At 47.9% G+C, this 22,808-nt stretch overlaps 1 protein-coding gene across 7 annotated transcripts in view; it reads left to right on the plus strand.

Moving 5' to 3' along the window:
• Positions 1–15,351, plus strand: part of ZNF608 (zinc finger protein 608) — a 118,119-nt gene extending 102,768 nt beyond the window's left edge. For 5 of the 7 annotated variants that reach the window (XM_078451475.1, XM_078451498.1, XM_078451490.1 and 2 more), the window contains 7 exons: positions 2,134–2,221; positions 2,720–5,171; positions 7,241–7,658; positions 8,250–8,422; positions 10,011–10,164; positions 13,644–13,725; positions 14,327–15,351. In XM_078451475.1, the coding sequence (XP_078307601.1) occupies positions 2,134–2,221; positions 2,720–5,171; positions 7,241–7,658; positions 8,250–8,422; positions 10,011–10,164; positions 13,644–13,725; positions 14,327–14,333 (3,374 nt within the window). In that variant the 3' untranslated portion in view covers positions 14,334–15,351. Of the gene's footprint in view, positions 1–2,133; positions 2,222–2,719; positions 5,172–7,240; positions 7,659–8,249; positions 8,423–10,010; positions 10,165–13,643; positions 13,730–14,326 lie in introns of those variants that run through there. The other 2 variants (XM_078451488.1, XM_078451482.1) reach the window with 2 other exon arrangements.
• The last annotated feature ends 7,457 nt before the right edge of the window (positions 15,352–22,808 follow it).

Consider the following 22,808-nt stretch of genomic DNA (forward strand, 5'->3'; position numbering starts at 1 on the left):
GTTCCCTGCAGGCGCCGGCCAATCCACGGCCCGCGTTTGCTGGAAACGCGAAACCCTTGGGGGAAAAGCAATAACAAAAGCCTTTCACTGCAGACAAATGTTAAGTGTCTGTGCAGACTTTTCCTGTTTTTAATTTTATTACTGCAAGAATGGAGGGTTTGTTGTTTCTTTCATGTTTCCTTTCAAGCAATTTTAATTATACATTTGTGCTACATCAGGGACTCTGGAACGCAGTGCTTCAGCCTCTTGCGTCGCAAGCTAAAATGCGGCAACCTTCTGGCAATACAGATATATTCCTGCACTGTAAATATAGCTGACATGCTAAAGAATTTTAAGCAGCTGCAAAGGTCTTTGACACCACACACAGTGCCCCAGAGAGCACATGATGAGAAAACCAGCTCCGTCTTCCCCTTCGCCTTCCCTCCCACCCCTCCCTTTTCCTGGAGGGACGTGCTCATAAAGAATCCTTTCCTCCAATTGTTCTGTCTTGTGCAAATTTTGACCAAATGCCTAATTACCATTGATTCTCATCTCAATATGAATTTTTATACTCCGTGGTTTAAAAGAAAATTTTCCTGAGGGAATTAGAATGGAATCAACCGGGATTTCAGGAAATGCTTGCTTTGCTTCATGCTCGTCCCCTCCCACCCCCGACTATTGCTACAGTGAGTAAATTCAGCTGTCACCTAATGGCAACATAGACCATATGGGAAACAATTTTTAAATCTCTTTTAGAGACTTTTGAAAGAAATCCTTCCTTCCCCACTGCTCGGGTCCCAGCCATTCAAATATTTTTACCTGCTGCTAAAACATTTCCCACGGAAATTAGTCTTACCTCGTGAGGTGTCTCTTACCATAAAGGAGTGCAATACAGGGTTTCTATAAAATTCAAAATGGCAGTGAGCAAGTGAGCAAACCAGTTAGAAGTAGACTGTGAGTGATGTCCCTAGGTGTTTGCAAAAGAGAATGGAGGGTAGGTAGGTACCGAAAAGAAACCAAAGGCTCACTTAAGTATTGCGTTGATTGACCCTCGTATTTTATGCGTGTCTCAAAAACCCAGGTCCTTTTAATATAGGCTGTAAAGGGTTGATTAAAAAAATATATGGCACTTGTCCTCTAGAGAAATCAAGAGGATGTTCTATTTTATTTTCCTGTGACATTTAGTATACTAAGTGCACTTAAGTTTAGTAATTCACAGATGCAGTGCTAAATTAAATTGTCTGTCTGCAGAGCAGTTGGGAAAAGCAGAATAGCTTGCAGGAAGCAAGTGTGTTGGTTTTGAGATTTTTGTCTTCTAATCCTCTGTGGCAAATGCTTACTAAAGTTGATTCTAAAGATAACCCCAAGAGCAAACCTATTGTGCACATTTATTTTCTTAAGAGGGCTATTTTAGGAGTCCTTAATATGAAACAAGACCAAACAGTGAAACAGATACCATACCCTGGCTGATTCTTGTCTCACAAAGCCAGAGAGGGGAGGATTAGGAAAGCGAAATCATAGTTGATTGTCCGCTATCTGGACTCTCAGCCCCTGCCCTCCCCTTCTCCTGTTTTTGTGCACCCACCTAATCTTTTCCTAAATAAAAATCACCATTATTTTATATTGTTGAATTGGAAACAAAGCCGATTCCTTTCAGTCACCTTCTGGTTTAAGCACTGGTAACTGGCGCTTAGTTTTTGTTGGCTGCTTGCCAAACGAAAGCAATTATGTGTAATAATAGAAAAATTAAGAGGTGAGTGTTGCTGTTTTACAGCAGGACATGGCAAAAACCATTTCCTTCTGTCAGCAGTATCTTGATTACACTCTCACACGCAGTCTTACCCTTTTGTACTGCATGCACACAGGCATGATCTCTCTCTCTCTCTCTCTCTCTCTCTCTCTCTCTCACACACACACACACACACACACACAAGCGCGCGCGCGCACACACACACACACACACACACAGTTTCCTGTGGGTTTTCACTTGAGGTCACTGAAACCAGAAAGAGGAACAGTGCAAACCACAGTTTTTGAAAGCGAATGAGAACAGAATTTTGCTGGTAAAATAACAACAACAGTAATAATAATAATAAACTGGAAACAGAGTAATCAGTGCTAACAGTGGTCCTCCTTCATTCCCCATTCCTGCAGGTGTTCTAGTGGTCAATGTCACGTGGAGGAACAAAACTTACGTAGGGACCCTCCTGGACTGCACCAAGCACGACTGGGCCCCTCCCAGGTATGTACGTACGGGGCCTTTTATTTCAGGCTCTGTTTGCTCTCCTCCTTCCTCCGCTTCGCCTCTCCTTCCGCCATCCTCTCTTTGCACAGAAACTATAGAGGTAGATTAATAATGCATAAAAGTCTGCCCGTAATTGAAACCAGGCAAAAGAGAAAGGAGCTGGTGAGGATTGCACACAGTGAAATGCACTCCCTGCCCCTTCGCCCCCTCTCCTTTGTTTTCTTTTTTTCTCAAAATGGGAATTTGAACTGGATTCGAAGCTAGCTACCTGAGCCGTTTTCCTTTGGTGTTCCGAAGAAGAACATACGTCATTCGTTGCCAGTTCTGTGGCAGGGATTAAAACTGTCAGCGCAAGAACAGGGTGTCTTTTCCTTCTCTGGGCCCAGCCCTCGCGCCCCTGGGGTGTTGGCCGCTCTTGCCGGCATTGTGTGCCTCGCGCTGTCTCCCGGCTCTTTGGGGGATGCTCCTCTTGACGTCTGTCGCTTGTTTCCCTAGGTTCTGCGAGTCACCGACAAGCGACCTGGAGATGAGAGGGGGCCGGGGCCGAGGGAAGAGAGCGAGGTCTGCCGCGGCGGCTCCGGGCTCAGAGGCCAGCTTCACGGAGTCCAGAGGGCTGCAGAACAAGAACAGAGGGGGGGCCAATGGGAAAGGGAGGCGGGGCAGCCTCAACGCCAGCGGGCGAAGGACACCCCCAAATTGTGCTGCTGAGGACATCAAAGCCAGCCCCTCCTCCACCAACAAGAGGAAAAACAAGCCCCCGATGGAGCTGGACCTGAATTCCAGCTCCGAGGACAATAAGCCGGGGAAGCGCGTCCGCACCAACTCCAGAAGCACTCCGACCACTCCTCAAGGGAAACCAGAGGCGACTTTTTTGGACCAGGGCTGCTCCTCGCCAGTGTTGATCGACTGCCCCCACCCAAACTGCAACAAAAAGTACAAGCACATTAACGGCCTGAGGTACCACCAGGCTCACGCGCACCTAGACCCAGAGAACAAGCTGGAGTTCGAGCCCGACAGCGAGGACAAGATCTCGGACTGCGAGGAGGCGCTGAGTCACGTGGCGCTCGAATGCAGCGAGCCCAGCGCCAGTCTGGCGGCCTACGACCAGGTGAAGGCGCCGGTGTCGCCCGGCCCTGGGCACCCCCCTGGTACCCCCAAGGGGAAGAGAGAGCTGATGAGCAATGGTCCGGGCTCTGTCGTCGGGTCGAAAGCGGGGAAGAGTTCTGGCAAGAAGAAGGGCCTTCACGGCGAGCTGAACAACCTCCCAGTCATCTCCAACATGACGGCCACCCTAGACGCTTGCTCCGCAGCAGATGGCAGCTTGGCTTCCGAGATGCCCAAACTGGAAGCAGAAGGGCTAATCGACAAGAAGAACGCGGGAGAGAAAGAAAAGGGCAAGAAAGCCAACAACTGCAAAATGGACAAGAACCTCTCCAAACTGAAAACCGCGCGGCCCATCGCCCCCGCCCCGGCCCCCACCCCGCCGCAGCTCATCGCCATACCCACCGCGGCCTTCACGAGCACCACCACGGGGACCATCCCCGGACTGCCCTCCCTCACGACCACCGTGGTGCAGGCCACACCAAAGAGTCCTCCGTTGAAACCCATCCAGCCAAAGCCCACCATCATGGGGGAGCCCATCACCGTGAACCCAGCTCTCATGTCCCTCAAAGACAAAAAGAAGAAGGAGAAGCGGAAGCTTAAGGACAAAGAAGGGAAGGAGTCGGGGAGCCCGAAAATGGATGCCAAGCTGGGCAAACTTGAGGACGCCAAGGGGGCCGGGAAAGACTTATCGGGGCATTTTTTAAAGGACCATCTCAACAAGAGTGAAGGGTTGGCCAACGGACTCTCAGAGTCTCAGGAGAGCCGGATGGCCAGCATCAAAGCCGAGGCTGACAAGGTTTACACTTTCACGGACAACGCGCCCAGCCCTTCCATAGGCAGCGCCTCGAGGATGGAGTGCAACCCACTGGTGAACGGGCAGGCGCCCATGGCCCCGCTGCACGTGCTGACGCAGAACGGGGCCGAGACCGCGGCCAAGACCAGCAGCCCCGCCTATTCGGACATCTCTGACGCCGCTGACGACGGTGGGTCCGACAGCCGGTCGGAGGGCGTGAGGTCCAAGGCCGGTTCCCCGTCGGACATCATTTCCAGTAAGGAGGGCGTCGTCAAAGGGCATCCTGCAGCTACAGCACAGTCCTCTCAGATGAAAGAGTCCCATTCTCCCTATTACCATGGCTACGATCCTTACTATTCTCCAAGTTACATGCACCCTGGGCAGGTGGGAGCCCCTGCGGCCGGGAACGGCGGGAGCACGCAGGCGATGAAGATCAAGAAGGAGTCCGAGGAGGAGGCCGAAAGGAAAGACAAGGCAGAGCAGCTGGATGCCAAGAAAGCGGACCACAACCCGGCACCCTTACAGCCTCAGCACCAGTCGGTGATCACGCAGAGACACCCAGCGCTGGCGCAGTCGCTTTACTACGGCCAGTACGCCTACGGGCTCTATATGGACCAGAAGTCCCTGATGGCCACCAGCCCTGCCTATAGACAGCAGTATGAGAAGTACTATGAGGACCAGAGGCTGGCAGAGCAGAAAATGGCCCAAGCTGGCCGAGGAGAGTGCGACAGGAAAAGCGAGCTCCCCTTGAAGGAGCTGGGCAAGGAGGACAGTAAACAGAAAAGCCTGCCGTCTGCCACAATCTCAAAAGCTCCCTCTACCCCAGAGCCTAACAAAACCCATTCTAAACTAGGGCCGCCAGTGCCTAATAAAACTGAGGAGACAGGTAAATCACAGCTTCTCCCCGGCCACCAGCAGCAGCTTCAGGCCGACAGCTTCAAAGCTAAGCAGATGGAAAACCACCAGCTTATTAAGGAGGCTGTAGAAATGAAATCTGTCATGGACTCTATGAAGCAGACAGGTGTAGACCCAGCCTCGAGATTTAAACAAGTAAGATTGTGGAGCGTGGCCCCCCACAGGGAGAGAGCAAGTCTGACCCTTGGACGTGTCTGGGCTTGATCTGGTTAGCCTTCTTCCCAGGAAATAAGCCAAGGGTTCCTTAGGGTTGGTCCCTTCTCCTCCTGAAACGTATTCGAAAAGATCCTCTCAGGAGCCACTGTGTACCTCTCCAGTGTGCCTAACTCACCCTTGCCTTGTGTTGTGTATGTAGTCAAAGGAACTTCGCACCTGTGCGTCGCAGACTCGTGTTCCGTGCTGGTCACTCGCTGTGAACCTGACGAGGTCCCTTAATTTCTTACTGAGCCCAGCCTGAGGGAATCCTTCCACGTGGCCGCTGAGATCCTGAGTCTGATCTCTACCGCGTTTGTTCTTTCTCGTGTCCACATTTCTCCCGGCAGCCTCGAGGAACATAAGACCGGGGCCTTAAACCCACATTCCCCACTGGGCTCTGTCCTACCACTTGGGGCCCAGATGTCTTTCACACGGTGTCTGAGATGCCTAGGGGTTAAGAGCCCCAACGCGGGGCTCCGTGCCGATCGCCTGTGAGGAGAACAGGGGGGTCTGGATGCGTGGGCCTCCCGCAGCCACCCCGGAAGCCCCTGCTCGGCCAGCCTGAGGCTCCCCGTGCAGACACCTGAAAATCGGCCACCGTGAAATCACACGTGTGCTCGCACTTTCTGTCACCGCGCACACATCCTGACTCACTACGGTCCCACGAGAGTTAACGCTGGGGTTTCCCGGCCTCCCGACCCCCCCTCTCCACTCCCACGCTTTCACCCCTGGTGAATCAGAGCACCAGAATCCTTTCTTGGTGCTCATTTCTGCCCAGAGGTTGAGACTTAGGCCCAAGGTTGAATGTTCTCTCTCAGGACTTAAACACCCAGGGGGTTTTTGTCGTGAATGGGATGGGGGTCGCAGAGGCCTTTTGGGCTCCTCACTTGCCCCAATTCTGGAGGCCTGAATCAGGCCGTGGCTTCACAGGGCTGCGTCAGAACTTGGGGGGTTATAGATGCCTTTGGTTTCTAAAAGAAAAGCTATGATGTGTTCTATTAATTTTTGAAATTTTGTTTTGATGAAGATGTCTGCACGTGAGATGTGAGCCCCCATATTAAGCCTCAGCTGCTGTAGTTGAAGAAAATACATTAGGAAACCAAGAGTTTCCATCCTCCCCCCACCCTGCCCCGTTCCCCATAAATGATGTTACGTGATCTATTCGTGACTCAAATTCACTATTAAGTGGCCTGAGCTGAAGTTTTTTAAATATGTATATGTATTTTAACTTTCATTTATTTTTTGAAAGAGGGAGAGAGTGTGAGCAGGGGAGGGGCAGAGAGAGAGAGAGGGAGACACAGGCTCCAGGCTCTGAGCTGTCAGCACAGAGCCCAACGCGGGGTTCAAACTGATGAACCATGAGATCACGACCTGAGCTGACCAAAGTCAGACGCTTAACCAGCTGAGCCACCCAGGCGCCCCCTGAGCTGACGAATTCTAAAATTCGTTTTGCCTATGTGAGACAATGAAGGGAAAATGAGGGTTAGATTAAATTATGTCTGAGGGTGTTATTTAATGTTGAAAGATCCCACGAAGGGCCCGGCTCTGAGTTCCCTCAGACCTAAGTTGGAAGCCCAGCTGCGCCCTGGTCAGCAGCACGACCCTGCTGTTCCTTGAGCTTTAAAAGCTTTGCTTTTGTCTTGTGTAAAAGAGGTTAATAACGATGCCTACCTCAGATGTTATTACTTTGCGAGAGGAAGGTAAAGCTCTTTGCACAGTGCAAGCACATAAATACATGTTAACTTAGCATTAGAAGTAAGAGTAATAATGCTGTCATGGTGATTAATGGGTTTTGCTTAAAAATGGAGATTTTAAAACGAGGTTTTTTTTTCCCCTTTTCCTCTTTCTTTTCTTTTCTTTTCTTTTCTTTTCTTTTCCTTTCCTTTCCTTTCCTTTCCTTCTCTTCTCTTCTCTTCTCTTCTCTTCTCTTCTCTTCTCTTCTCTTCTCTTCTCCCCTCCCCTCCCCTCCCCTCCTCTCTCCTCCCCTCCCCTCCCCTCCCCTCCATCAGGATCCAGATTCAAGGACCTGGCATCATTATGTATACCAGCCCAAATACCTGGATCAGCAAAAGTCAGAAGAGCTTGAGAGGGAAAAGAAATTAAAAGAAGATAGTCCCAGGAAGACTCCCACTAAAGACAGTGGTGTGTCCAGCCTTCCCGTGTCATTAACGAGCATTAAGGAGGAGCCCAAAGAGGCCAAGCGCCCGGATTCTCAGTCCACGGAGGAGAACAAGCTCAAGAGTGATGATCGGAAGACGCCTGTGAACTGGAAGGACTCTCGGGGAACGAGAGTGGCAGTTTCCTCGCCTCTGAGTCAGCATCAGCCCTTCATACAGTATTTGCATGCTTATCCTTACCCACAGATGTATGACCCCAGCCACCCTGCATACCGGGCTGTTTCTCCTGTCCTAATGCACAGTTACCCTGGTACGTGTCGCGGGTTCTCGCTCTCTTAGAGGGAAAGGCTACATTCACTTATTGGTTACTGAAAAGCTCAGGATAAATGAGATGTTTCGGTGGTCGCGTTTGTTTTGCTTGTCTTTATGCTGCTTCAAGTCCCCAGGATGAAACTTACTTGACATGAGTTCGTTTTGTTTTGGCTTAGAGAAAACGTCAACGGTTCCCAGCTCTAGTTTCCATAGACTCTGATGCTCTAGTCTGTTAGACTGACAGATACTTTATTGCCTATGAAAATATTCTCGGCGCTCACTGTCATAATCATTATAGTTACTGTTCCTTTCACTTAAGCGGACGCGTAAATGTACGAAATGGCTGTAAGCTCAATTCTGTTTATAACCTCCGTTCATCAGGACGAATTAACTGGGAGAAGAAAATCGGAGAACCTACGTCGTGCACTTTAATGATGATGTAGCCCCTTCTTAATGTAATCCCCTATGTTAAGGTCTCCGACTCTTGGCCCAAATTCGTTGTAACCCGAGTGATTTTTTTTTTTTTTTTTTTTTCCTGTTTAAAAAACGGAGCCCATAACTTGATGTGGCATTTGTTGTTTATCTGCAGGGGCCTATCTCTCTCCAGGCTTTCATTATCCTGTTTATGGGAAGATGTCAGGGAGAGAAGAGGCAGAGAAAGTCAATACCAGCCCTAGCATCAACACGAAAACAACATCGGAATCGAAAGCACTGGACTTGCTCCAGCAGCATGCCAACCAGTACCATAGCAAGTCTCCTGCCGTAAGCCTCCTTTTGTTGTTACTTAAAAGTACCATGTTTTGGGGGAGAAGAGGGGACAAGCTAGGAAGCGGTCTTGAAATAGAAATGGTTTTCGAACCCGGCTGTGATTTCAAGATGCTGTTTTAGCTTCGCACATAAAGAACGGACTGTTCAAAGGTAAGATGCTTTCACACACGAGGGGGAAGAAAAAAAAAATCGTCAAAGCGTCTGTGGTGCTGGCGGGCTTTTCTGTCGCAAAATGCACCGTGCCTCGACTGCCCAGGAGGGCGTTTGCTAGGTGGACGTGTAAATTCGTAGGAGCCGGCTTGCGGCGTGAAGTATTTCTGATGGCTGATATTTTGGTGAGTCGCGTGGGGAAGGGACGGCTGCCCCTGTCTGTTTTGGCCTCGACCCATTGTCCTGTCCCTGTAACTTCCCGAAGCAAGGGAGACAAGGGCCTTTGTGAAAGATGGCTCCACCCTTGCTCCCATCCCGGCACCGCCCCCTCCATGAAAGAGGGCAGCCACTAGTCCTAAAGGCTGTTGTCAAGAGAGACAAAAGGGTGTGGCCATTCTTGCCTAGAAAAGAAGTTTGGAATAAGATACAAGATCTTTGATGTGGATGAGTCCAGCAGGGACTGTAAGCTAGGAAAGGGGATTCATGAATCTATTTCTGTGCGTACTCCTTCCAGCACAGACATTTTTTTTTCTTTTCACGTGACAACGAGAACTTCAGGTTGGCCGGGTTCTAGTGGGCAGACACGTGTAGGAAAAGCAGTCGTAAACTGTGATTAGGGAGAACCACAGCTTTCGTTGAGCCTTCAGAAGCTGCTGGATTCTGGAATGCTTTCAGAGGCACAGGGCGATGATTTCCCGTACTTGGTATTGCCCTATCATGTTGAGATGTGTATTTTCTTTTTTTGTTTATTTGTTTTTGAAAAGATTTTTTTTTAAATGTTTGTTTATTTTTGAGAGAGAGAAAGAGTGGGAGTGGGGCAGAGAGAGAGAGGGAGACACAGAGTCTGAAGCAGGCTCCAGGCTCTGAGCTGTCAGCACAGAGCCCGATGTGGGGCTCGAACTCCTGAACAGTGAGATCAGAACTGAGCCGAACTCAGACTCTTAACCAACTGAGCCACCCAGGCACCCCGAGAGGTGTATTTTCAATGGGCTAAAATGGATAAGGTGTATTGAGAATTGGGAGATACATTCGCCCCACAAAATGTAAGTAAAATACACAGTCATTAGAAAATTTTTTTCAACCTTCTTGACCCATGTATAAATGTTGTTTCTGGGAAGAAATCGGGTAGATCCTAATCTTGCAATTTCGAGTGACTGTAAAGAAAAAGTTCTCTTATTTCCATCACTTGAGGCAAACCCTGATGGCACCTGGTTAACTTTTAGGTGGGGCGTTTCTTTAGCTTTGGCTTAATTCCAGCTGGAACTCATGCGTGCCTTTTGAAATTATCTTCACTTAGTAAGGAATGTTAAGTATCTCTGTGTTTGCTTCTGAATCATTTACACATAGGGCTCAAAGGACAGAAGTGGTTTAGCGCTCCTGTCGGTTGTTTTTCAGAGTATTTAGAGGGGCCTGTCTTTCTTTTCTGTTGCAGCCCGTGGAAAAGGCGACAGCAGAGCGGGAGCGGGAGGCAGAACGGGAGAGGGACCGCCACTCGCCTTTCAGCCAGCGGCACCTGCACACGCACCACCACACCCACGTGGGCATGGGTTACCCACTCATCCCTGGTCAATATGACCCTTTCCAAGGTCAGCGGTTCTGTCGTTATTGTGTTGTTCGTTCTGCTTTGGAAAACTGTGGGCCCAGAGGACCGCTCACGTCTTAAAATAAACACACTGAGCTTTGAGTTAACATGAACTCCAGGGAGTAAATAAGTTCTTAATTCTTATTTCCTAGTATTTCTTAGTGATACAATGAAGGCGATTCCCCGCGTCTTTGTGTTCTATTGAGACAGGAAATGACTCCCACTTAATAATTGTCACTGGTTGATGTTATCGGTGGCTTCCTGCTATCTCATGGACTGAGGGTGGCGGCCAGTGTCTGGGGCACTGAATATAACAATCAGAAGATCAGATAGCTGCTTGAGGGAAATTGTGGGAAAAAAGGGAGGCATAATGAGAGGCTTTGGTGAAATGGTAGTGGTTTCTGCAGGCCTTTTACGTTGTATCTGCCCCCACCCTCACCCCGGAAGTAATGGGAGTGACATGATTAGGTCTAACCTTTTCTTTTCAAATTTTTATTTACATTCTAGTTAGTTGACACACAGCACAGTATTGGTTTCGGGAGTAGAATTCAGTGATTCATCACTTCTGCACAGCACCCAGTGCTCATCACAGGTGCCCTCCTTAATGCCCATCACCCATCTTGCCTACCCCACCCACCTCCCTTCATCAACCCCTCACTCAGTTTGTTCTCTATCATTATAAGTCTCTTGTGGTTTGTCTTCTCTCCCCCCCCCCCCCCTTCCCATCTGGTCATGTCTTGTTTCTTAAATTCCATGTATGAGTGAAATCATATGTTTGTCTTTCTCCGGCTAATTTTCCTTAGCATAATATACTCTAGCTCCATCCATACATTGCAGATGGCAAGATGTCATTCTTTGTGATCGCTGAGTAATATTCCATTGTGTGTGTATATAGAGGTGTGTGTGTGTGTGTGTGTGTGTGTGTGTGTATCCATTTCTTCTTTATCAGTCGATGAATCAACCATTCATCAGTCGATGGACATTTGGGCTCTTTCCACAGTTTGGCTGTTGTTGATAACACTGCTCTACCCCTTCAGCTCTGTGTTTTTGTATCCTTTGGGTAACTACCGAGTAGTACGACTGCTGGATCAAATTTAACTTTTTCAGGAACCTCCACGCTGTTGTCCAGAGCGGCTGCACAAGTTTGCATTCCCACCAGCAGTGCAAGAGGGTTCCCCTTTGTCCGCACCCTTGCCCACACCCGTTGTTTCCGGAGTTGTTATTCCGACAGGTGTGAGGTGGTATCTCATTGTGGTTTTGATTGGTATTTCCCTGATGAGGAGTGATGTTAACATCTTTTCCTGTGTCTGTGAGCCGTCTTTCGGGTGTCTTCTTTGGACAAATGTCTCTTGGTGTCTTCTGCCCATTTCTTACCTGGGTCGTTTGGTTTTTGGGTGTTGAGCTTGCTAAGTTCATTATAGATTTTGGATACTAACCCTTTTGTAGATATGTCATTTGAAAATATCTTCTCCTGTTCTATAGGCTGCCTTTTAGTTTTTGTTGTTTCCTTCGCTGTGCAGAAGCTTTTTATTTTGATGAGGTCCCAATAGTTGATGGTTGCTTTTGTTTCCCTTGCCTCTGGCAACATGTCTAGTAACAAGTTGCTCCAGCCAAGGTCAAAGAGGTTGTTGCCTTTGTTCTCCACTGGGATTTTGATGGCTCCCTGTCTTACATTTAGGTCTTTCATCCATTTTGAATTAATTTTTGTGTATGGTGTAAGAAAGTGGTCCAGTTTCATTCTTCTGCATGTCGCTGTCCGGTTTTCCCAACCCCATTTGCCAAAGACGCTGTCTTTTTTCCATTGGATGGATTAGTTGGCCATACGTTTGTGAGGTCGTTTCTGGGTTCTCTGTTGTGTTCCATTGCTCTTTGTGTCTGTTTTTGTGCCAGTACCATACTGTCTTGATGATTACAGCTTTGTAATATGTCTTGAGGTCCGGAATCGTGATGTCTCCAGTTTCGGCTACCATTCTTTTTCAGGAATGCTTTGGCTATTTGGGGTCTTTTGTGGTTCCATACAAATTTTAGGATTGTTTGTTCTAGCCCTGTGAAAAATGCTGGTGGTTATTTGCTGGGGACAGGGTCAACACTTTTAATCCCCTGTAATTCGGGGGCTCTTCACAGCCGTTCATTGCCATGGCTTTAATGATGGCGAAACATTTTGAAAAAGCCATAGAATCGTTGTGAGATAGCCTTCGATTTGTGGTGTTCTGGTTGACCTCCTGCTACTTGTCCCAGCTCTGTCACCTTACAGGGGTGGGTGGTGGCCCCATCTCTACCAAGAGATCCACTCGCTAGGTTCTTGCTGTCTTAGGTAGCTCAGACTGCCATGACAAAATGTCCCAGACTCTCTGGCTTTAGACCACAGAAAGTTTTCTCATCGTTCTGGAGTCTGGGAGGCTGGGTGCCAGCACGGTTGCTTGGTAACGAGTGCTTGGTTCCAGGCTTGTAGGTGGCTGCCATCTTGCTTTGTGCTTAAATGACCTCTTCTCTGTGTGCAGGGGGCAGGGGCAGCGGTGGAGGGAGGAGAGCTTGTGAGAGAGCTACCTTCTGGTGTCTCTCCTTATAAGGACATCATGAGCTCATTTGACCTTAATTATTTAAGTCCTATCTTCAGATGATCACATCGTGGATTAGGGTGTCCGCGTAGGGATTTTGGAGGGCCATATTCAACCCATAGCACTTGCCACGTTGGCCCTCATTCTGCTGTGTGAATACGAGATACCATGTGTAAAAGGTACCTCCAGAAGTAGGAAGTACTCTACACATGGGAAAGGTCATTTTTATTTGTTTAGCCCTCGTTACCACTCACAGTGGTGTTCAGAAAGAACATAGAGGGCTTAGAAGGAGAATTATCTTCCCTAGCTTTGCATGTGTTTTTTCTTGTTTTTCCAGGATTGTTTTCTGTAGAATTAAAAAAATAATTTCCTATCAGGCAGCTTCGCGCCATCTGGAGCCATTCCGTTCTCTGACTGCTGTCTTTCTCTTGCAAGGTAGAAGTTAGGACTGTTGTTAAGTTCGATTCACCAGTTCTGTGTTTCTTACGGGATGCAGGATGCATTGTGTTCGTTCACTGGGGAAATGCCGAAGTGATAAGTTATTATGAAAGTATTGTATGTTAAGCAAATGGCGTGTTGCTTCTGTAATTCACTGTGACTTTTGATTCCTGTTGTTGCCGGGGACCTATTATGTCTCCTGAGCTTCCTATTCAGGAATGCGAGCAAACCATTTAGTACCATGCAGAGTCACAGAGATGGAATGTTCTCTCTTCTCTTTGACTAGCTATTAAGAAAACCGCAGAGTATTGGATAAATGGCTAGATAGGGGATAGACTAAGCGGTGTGGGCTCCGTCTCTTCTATGTGAAACATTTCCTGTGTGTGTTTAGGAGAGGACGGATTGCTACAGCCCTTCACCCCTGGGCCTGCACCTGCTCTTATCTTTCCCGAGTGTCACAGAAACCCTGCATTTTTTCCCCCATTAGGCTTGACCTCCGCCGCCCTCGTTGCCTCTCAGCAGGTGGCTGCCCAGGCATCTGCATCAGGAATGTTTCCTGCACAAAGAAGGTAAATACCCTTACATTTTGAATCTACATTTTTCTACATAGAGACATCTTAATGGGTGGGAGGCAGTTAAGCGTAGGCCTTTTAGACCAAAAACTTGGCTCCTTGGGTTTTTATATTCTTGTAACGAACGTGCTTTTATGGCCTGTTGCTTTACATGCAGCTTACGTTCCGGGACCCTCATCTCTTTAGCTGTAATATAGGTTAGTAATTAACTGATGAGTGCTTTTATTTATTTATTTTTCGAGCAGTTGAAAAGCCTCTTAGGTTACCCTCACAGCCCTGTTAAAACACTCCGCCACCACTCCCTTTGTTTTATCATGTTTCAAAATAAAGTCACAAAGGGAGACATTTATTTTCAGAATGCTAAAGGTCATGTTTGTTCTTTGATACTTTTAATTATCCCTCAAGTTGTGTCAGAAAGGAACATAATTTATTTTTTCCACAGTGTAGATCATAACCCTCGTGTGCGTTCCCTTTCTTGAATAAGCGAGTTCCATGATTTGAATAGAATTAAGATAAGCCTGTCAGTCTTAGGGTTTTCACATTTTCGGCGTCAAATGCGGATGGAGCCCTGTGCTAAGGTCTTCTTTTTCCTTTGCAGAGAATAACAAGATTGGAAATGTACGTTGTCATGTGACTGGATCACATGGGGAAGCGCTTTTATACAGACATCAGTTCCATGGTGTTAATTTGAAATGCCTTTAATGGCAGGCAAGAACCAGTCATTTCATTTTTGTAAATTACAGATTTTATCACAGAGTAACAAATGTTGCTGTAATTAAGCTTCTGTTTTATATATATATACGTATACATATATGTGTATATACATATATATATATATATATATTCTTTACTTTTTGTATCAGTAACCAGGCTCGCACACACAGGGTCTGCTATCCCGTTGCAAACCACTCAGTAAAGGAAGTAAAAAAAATGTATTTGTCATGTTGAAAAGCGTTAGCCACAAAAGGCTGCCTACTTTCTTTTCCTTTTCCTTTTCGATTGTAAATAAATGATGTATCCGTGTGCCTGAACCTTGCATATCCTTCATAGATTCCCGCCCCCCTCCTCCTCGCCCCCGCAAGGCCCTCAGAAAGGCTGGCTGTGATGATGACGCTTGGGTACAATTTAGATGTCTATTTGGTGGCTCCCGTTAAAGACACATCCGTGTAAAATGTTCCTGTAGTCACTGTTTGTACTTGTGTGTTGTGGAAAAAAAATGACTTTTGGAAGGCATGGGGTTGCCAATACCACAAAAACTGTGTTGTAGATAATGTAAAGATTAAAAATGGGGAAATAATGAGCATCTGTGAATAATGAGGTGTCATTTTTTGATAATCTTGAATGGCAAATAACCCAATAGCCTGCGTACCAGAGACATCTGTGATTGTTGTATTACTTGAATAGTCTTACAGTCCCCCCTCCCACCGCCAACTTTTTTTTTTTTTTTAATGTTTACAATTATCCAGTTTTAGAAGAGAGAGACTTTAACGCCATTGCCTGGTTACTTGTTTTATGCTGTAATCTAGTTTATTTTATGTAAAATGTATATTGAATGCTTTCCTTTTTTATACCTGCCTTAAATAATTTGGCAATCAGAATTAAAAAGGTTTTTTTTTTTTATAACGGCTTCTTGTCTGTCTCGACTTCTTTCTGGTTGGCTGATTGTGATTCCAATTTTCAAAAAACGGTTTCTTGATATTATGAATGTTCAGTTCATGAAGTACACACATGCTGAGTTTTCTTATATGATATGCGGGTATAACATCCAAACGGTGTGTTTAATTCAGAGGACACGTCCATAGTCACTGGGTCTTTACTCTGAACAGGGGGCGTGATATCACTACAGATTGGTAGATACAGGTTGTTGTGATACGGAATGATATTGCAAAGTTAGTCTTGGCAACGCGTGGACAGTAGGTGAAGTGTGTAAAAGTCAGCTAGCCATTTATTTGACTCGCCATTAAGTTGTCCCATGAGTGGATTTTATGCCAAACGTACAGAATGAACTGCCTCCTTCCTTTCTTCTTCCTTGCCCCCTTCCCATCCTCCCTCCCTTCCAAGAAGCACTCACCGAGCACCTCCTTTTATCCCGGACACTGTGTAGGCGCTGGAATATGGCCGTGAACAAAACAGACCGAAATTCCTGTACTCACAGAATTTGCATTTTTAGGTGTGGTAAGCATAATAAAATATCTATGTGATAGAGTATAATAGATGGTTGATAAACACTACGGACAGAAAGCACGTGAGTGGGCTTGAGATGTGAAAGTCCGCGAGTGTAGATAGAGCGATCAGAGAAGCCTCACTACAGGAGATGAGAAGTGATCCATGCACAGATCTGAGGGGTGGGGGGGGGTGGGGGGGGCGGGGCATCGCAGCCACTAAGAAAGGCCGCAGTGGGGGTGTGCTTTCTGTGTCTGGACTGGTTGATCTCCGTGCTTCTTTGCAACTAACTCTTAAGTTTTTAATTTTACTCTAATTGCCAATGGCAGTTCTCCCACTTGGTGTTCTAAAAAGTTCTTTAAGTTGATGGACTTTGTCTTGCTGTCCCCCTTAGGGGCCTTGTCTTCACAACTGGGTAGACTTCTGTGCAATCAACATGTGTTCTCCACTTTCGGAAAATCACCTTCAAGTGTTACCCTTGCCGGGCGCCTTCCGGGTCCAGCCAGTGTTCTTACTAGATTTCTGTAGAAGGACGTTTTTCTTTGAATTTTCACTTGGGTTTCCTTTTGAATTTCATCTTCGTGACTGTTGATAAAAAAATCACTCTCTGGTGTTTTCCTACTCATGAGAGAATTTCACGTATTTCCCATCATTTTGTAACCCACATTTTTAAATCCGTTTTTTCGTTTTCAGTTTGTAGACCACATCTTGATGTATCCTTGAAGAGCTGATGTAATTTTTCGTGTGCCGCTTCAACAAGCATGTTTCCTCTGTTCCGAACCCAGTTTAAAGTATGTCTGTTAATGGCCTATGTGCCGCTGTAGTTCTGGAACAGACCAGACAATCGAGTTGTTCAAAACGCCACGGCGGACTAAGAGCACCTTAAGTCTTCCGCTCACTTACCGTGTTCCTTACGGTGCCCGGGCGACGCTACGGGTTCCTGAGGACTTTCCTAGTTTTCGCAATAAGTACTTTCAAAACAATTTTCATAAAAGCCGGTCTTCCCCTTCAGCTGCGAAATGACTGGGTGTATGCTTACTACATACCAGCGTTTTAATCACTGCTAGTTAGGTGCCTAAATAGAGTATAACTAGATGCGGCCGACCATGCTTAGCTCTGCAACCGTAATAAACAGGAGTGCTGATGAGCGCAGCGCGATATATGACCAAAGGCACATTGCGATTTGAATAGTCTCCCCCCCTAGGCTTTTGCGGGAACATTCTTCACGACTGGTTTACATTAATCACTAAATGAAGTTTTGTTTCTTCCCCCGAAACTGTTACAGTGTTGTCTTTGCTTGTGACAACACGAATTGCCAAAGGCCAGGGTCTGTTTATATTCTGTGTGCTGATTCTCTAGCTGAGTACATAGTCAGGACTGAATGGTAAATTAAAGATTCCCAAAAGACAGGCATACTTGGCTCCGTTATATTACTATGATGAATCTGCCATTAATGCGGTTCTAATTGTTTCACTTTTATAGACATAAAATCAGTCCCCTTAGTGACTAATAATAGGGTTTATTGATTTTACTAAACATTATTCATTCCAGGCCCGCTCATATCAGCTTGTCCTGAACATATGCACAAAGCCCGCAGTGCTGACACAGTGCCGATTAACTTCACGGAGCAATGAGAGTGAAGAGTTGTTTACAGCTGTGGTCCCATCGACTGCAGAATATTAAAAAACAAGGGAACAGGCTCCACGTAGAACCCTCGGTTCCCCCATTTGGATCTCAGGTGGCTCTCTCGTGGAAACTCGCCCCTGCTGGTCAGCAGTGGTCACTAACGCGCGGGGAGTTAAAGGCTGGCCTTCTGCGTTCACCCTGGCCTGTGACCCTGATTTACCGTGGTTTCGGCCCAAGGGTCTGAGAGTCACCAGAAGGAATGGCCATGATTGATACAGGATAAAACAGCGGTTTAAATGATAATTCCTGGTCGTTTCATTACCTCCCTGAGTCTGAAAAAGAGACTAGGCAGGCGAAGCCATTTATTACTGTTTTGTCACCAAACAGTCATCCGTTCCCTGCTTCCCGCAGAAGCCCGAGTCGTAAATGTTGTTTACTTTCCTTAACTTGAGGAGAGAAAACAGAGTTGAAGCCCGCGCTTAGCAGGGCCCTTGGCATGGATTCTTTATTTTCCTTCACCGAAGCAGTCTCTAAAAAGCAAGGCCTCCCAGCCTCGGCCCTTAATTCTCATAAAACCCAATGACTGTTCCCATCTCAGAATTGAGGAAACTGAGGCACAGAGGTAAAATCAGTGCAGTCCACGTGGCCTCAAGGACAGGGGCAGGCTTCACAAGCATGATGCTCTCATGTTTCAGAAGAGGGATCCTAACATCGCTCAGTAAGTAATACGACCCAGCCCGCTTTCTTTGTTAAACTCTTTTTTTTTTTTTAATGTTTTTTTTGTTTTGTTTTGTTTTGTTTTTTTGAGACAGAGAGACACAGAGCATGAGCAGGGGAGGGGCAGAGAGACGGGGAGACACAGAATCTGAAGCAGGCTCCAGGCTCTGAGCCGTCAGCACAGAGCCTGACGCGGGGCTCGAACTCATGGACCACGAGATCATGACCTGAGCTGAAGTCGGATGCTCAACTGACTGAGCCACCCAGGCATCCCTCTTTGCTAAACTCTTGATTACTTTCAGAGGGGCAAATGGGGGAACTATATAGTCTGTGTCTTGAGTTTTCTAGAAGACAAAACCCCGGTGCAGCCTTTCCCAGAGCTGGGTAGCAGTCCCGACCCAGGACCCTGAGAGCTTGGAGGGTCGTCAGCTCTTTGCTGGCCTAAGTTGCTGGAAGTTACACTATTTTCTGGTTGTCTGAGTGGTCCCCGCTACCTTTAACACTCTGCCACACGCAGCTGGTAACTCGAAGCTCACAATCCAACCTCGGTGTGGTGGGAACCGGTGCTCGTGTGACAGAGGCTGACGGGAAAAACGGGGTTTGAAAAGTTAAGTTCTTTTTTTTTAATGTTTATTTATTTTTGAGACAGAGACAGAGCATGAACGGGGGAGGGTCAGAGAGAGAGGGAGACACAGAATCCGAAGCAGGCTCCAGGTTCTGAGCGGTCAGCACAGAGCCCGACGCGGGGCTCGAACTCACGGACCGTGAAATCGTGACCTGAGCCGAAGTCGGACGCTTAACCGACCGAGCCACCCAGGAGCCCCAGAAAAGTTAAGTTTTGAAAAAAGTGAAGGTAGGGGGGTGCCTGGCTGGTTGGTGGAACATGTGGCCCTTGATTGAGGGGTTATGAGTTGCAGCCCACGCAGGGCGTAGAACCTACTAAGAAAAAAAAAAAAGAAAGACTAGCAAAGGAAGAAGTTCCAACCACAGCTTCAGATTCATTTCCTGTAACCAGATCCTTTTCTAGTGCATTTTGTGTGCCGAGGGAGATATGCGACATATTTATTTGCAAGATGTAAACATGTAAACTGTACCCCCGTTTCTAGAAACTTGGATTGGAATTGCTGCCTTATTCTAATATAGCGGACGTCTAAAAAAAATGAATGGCCTTGATTTTTCTTGGCCTCTGAGACGACTTTGTTCCAGAAGATATGTGCTGTGGGCAAGGTATACTATTTGATTCAAAAATTCTTCCTACTCAGGGTGGCAGGAGGCACGTGGCTCAGGCACCCTGAGCCTCATGGAATCATCAGAAGACTGCAGGTTGGAAGGAGAAGGTGGTCCCATCTTCCTGTCCCTCCCCAGGGAAGGTCGTCCACCCACCCACCCCCATCCTCCTAGATCAGATCCTGAAGTTTCCGGGATTTATTTCTAGGGTGATGGTTGGCAGGTGGGGAAGGAGGGGTGCAATCCCAGCCCGGCAGGGATGGCTTTTCAACCTGATCGCAGAGAGGGACCGCATCTTTGCTGGAGCTGGTCGTTGCGGGGTAGGATATTTTCCCCTGCCTGTAACAAAACCTTGACTCCAATGGCCTGAACCCACGAGGAATGACATTATGTTCCATGGCGCAAAGCTGAGAGCAGAGTGAGCCCCAGATGCAGTCCTCCATGCCACCGGGTCTGCTTCTCTGGAATACTCTTTGCTCTAGTCTCTTGATCCCTTGTGTTAATGGCCATGAAGTTCCAGGGGCCCTGTCCAGAGACATCCACATCTGGGAGACAGGAATGAGTCTTTCTGTGTCTCTGTCTTAGGAGTTGAGAAGCCTTTCTCCGACACCTGGCACACATTCCCTCATGTCTGCTTGACCAGAATCAGGGCACATGCTCACTCCTGAACCATCATGGACAAGAGGATGAGATTGCTGCCACTTCTTCGGGCTAAGAAGGGTGAGAATCTGCCCCCAGATCGTGCCTCGGAGAGACGCATGAGGGCTTGGAACCAGGGTTCCATTAGGGAAGAAGAGGAAGGAGTAGAATGTTGTGTTGTCTGAAGATCAACCTCTCCTTGAGCCCATTGGGTCTTGGGGTAGATTCTCCTGCTGTCCTGTGCTCCTCCTGAACTATGTGTGCACACAGGATGGGGTATGGGTAGGAAGCAGGCAGTTGTTGGCACGTAAGCGAAACTCAGGGAGCCCCTCCACTGTGACTGATTCTCTTCTAGAGAATCCAGTGATTGGGCGGAACTAAGGGGTGAGCTACCGTGTCATGGACACACTGAACATCCGAAAGACGGCAAAGGGATTCAGAAACCTAGTGAGCGGGACTCTACTGGAGGGGGAAGGATGATACCGCTCTTCACTGCCACCCCAAACACAAACACACACACACACACACACACACACACACACACACACAGTTGTATGTTCTTTTCCCCCTGCAGAAGTTCCCTAAAATTTATAGCCCGTAAGAAATAAGAGGGACCTACCTTTTCCCCAAGCAAGTAGCCTGTAATCTGAAGAGAAGAGAGGATCTCTGGTCCATTCCTTACTGGACTAGAGATACAAGCTTGAAGTCATGGGGAGCTGGTGGGGGGGGGGGGCGGTAAGGGCACTGGCACGTTGGGAGGGGTACATGTCAGACACTGGTGTACCAAGAGTAAGGTCAGATTAGCTCACTGGCCGGGGGGAGAATCCCCTGGGAAGATTCCTAGAGGGAAAGAGAAACCAGGCTTTAGCTTGTGGTCCTTGACACAGGGTTACCAAAAGCTTTAGGTTGAGAAAGAGCCTTGAGTGGTTCTTGCAAAGCAGTCTTGTGGTTGCTGAGGGGGAAGAGTAGGCGGGTTGCTCCTGGGTAGCCTCGATGGTGGGGTTTGGAGAGGGATGCGGAGAGGGCTTCATTCTCTTGACCTCTGACCCCGTCTCTCCTCTCCGAGATCACAGCAGTTGGTAGGAAGAAGGTAGACGAATGGCCCCAATTTCCTGCCCCTCTATCGGTCGTTGCCGGTTCCACGTATAGAGGCGCACTTACCGCGGAGGGTGGATAGCTCAGGGGTTCCATGTGGCGGTCCCTGAGTTGGTGAGGGGTGGGCTAATGCAGGTCTAGGGACCGGCAATACTTTGCGTGGGATTCAGTTCATTCCAAAGAAGGACTTTTGAAAGTGGGCGAACAGGACAGGAGCCAGAGTCCTTTCAGGATGGATTTCTTGAGGTGCCGCTAAAGGGCCACGTAGTTCCTAGGGACACAGTGCCCAGACCTTGTGCGCTCAGCCCTTCTAGTCAGAGGGGACGGCGCTCCTCCCTGTGCGTCAACCGCATGTCTCTGCAGTGCCCTGCAGACCTATTGTTGACTGGGGAGATGGATGTGCACACGAGCCCTCGCTTTGGAGACTCGGCGACCAAAGCTCATAAACCTTCAAGCCTGATGTGCTCAGCCTCAGAAATCCCCAAGTGCCTGTATGTCAGCTGCCCCCCAACCCCCCACCATCCCGTCAGTGATAAGAGACACACAATAAAAGATGTATTTTATGACAACAGCTTGGTGACCAGACTGTCTGGGGGCTGAAGCAGGATTAGTCATGGACAGGTCCCCAGCAGCCCCGCTGACCGCGGGCCCTGTGAGCTCAGTCCCCAGGCCGCTGGGGAGTGGCAGACGTGCCCAGGTGTGGAAAGCTTCGATGTCTGACTCATTCGTGTCCCTTGCCTGGATTCTGTGGTAGTCAGTGAGGGGCAGAATCAGAGACAAAAAATGCCACACGGCCGGGGGAAGTCTCGGTGCCTATTAATGGCCAGCTTGTATAGGTTTCTATCTTGAGAGTCCTCCTGCTGTGGCAGTGAAGCTTCTGGAAACCCCATGTGACAATTCAGGAACCCAGGAACGTTTCCATGACCGACTGGAGGTTGGGGTGGGCCAAGATCCTACAGATGGCCAAGTAGCGTCCCCCGGGTCAGCCAAGAGGGACTTCCTTTTCATCATCTGGTGGTAGAAACTGATAACTGTTATTTAATATGAATGAAATATTCTCCGGGAAGGTCAAGTGTCTCCAACCTCACCCCACGTTCCATGTAGGCAACTCTGAGGGCCTCTGTCTTCTGACTGTTTGGCAGGCTTACCTGGGTACGTCCTCCTTTTTTTTCCTTTTAATTAAAAAAAAATTCTTAATGTTTATTTTTTGAGAGAGAGAGAGACAGAGCATAAGTCGGAGAGAGGCAGAGAGAGAGAGGGAGACACAGAATCGGAAGCAGGCTCCAGGCTCTGAGCTGTCAGCACAGAGCCCGACGTGGGGCTCCAGCACACGAACTGTGGGATCGTGACCTGAGCTGAAGTCGGATGCTTGCTGCTAAGATTTGCTGCTAAGACTATGTCTTAGTCAAAGAGTTTTCAGTTGTAAATAACAGAAACCTGTTCAAACTAACCTAAGCACAATAGGCAGGTTCGATGTAGGGCAGAGGTGTCTTCTGGGAGTGAGTGCAGGAAGTATGTATAAGCTTGCAGGAGGCGGGCCCTGGGACCTACGAGGTCTTCAGGCACGTTGGCAGCCCCTTTGTCCTTCCCTCTCCTTCATCCTCTCCCCTCCC

This window comes from Panthera onca, chromosome A1, assembly GCF_046562875.1.
Source record: "Panthera onca isolate mPanOnc1 chromosome A1, mPanOnc1 haplotype 2, whole genome shotgun sequence".
Classification (NCBI taxonomy): Eukaryota; Metazoa; Chordata; class Mammalia; order Carnivora; family Felidae; genus Panthera; species Panthera onca.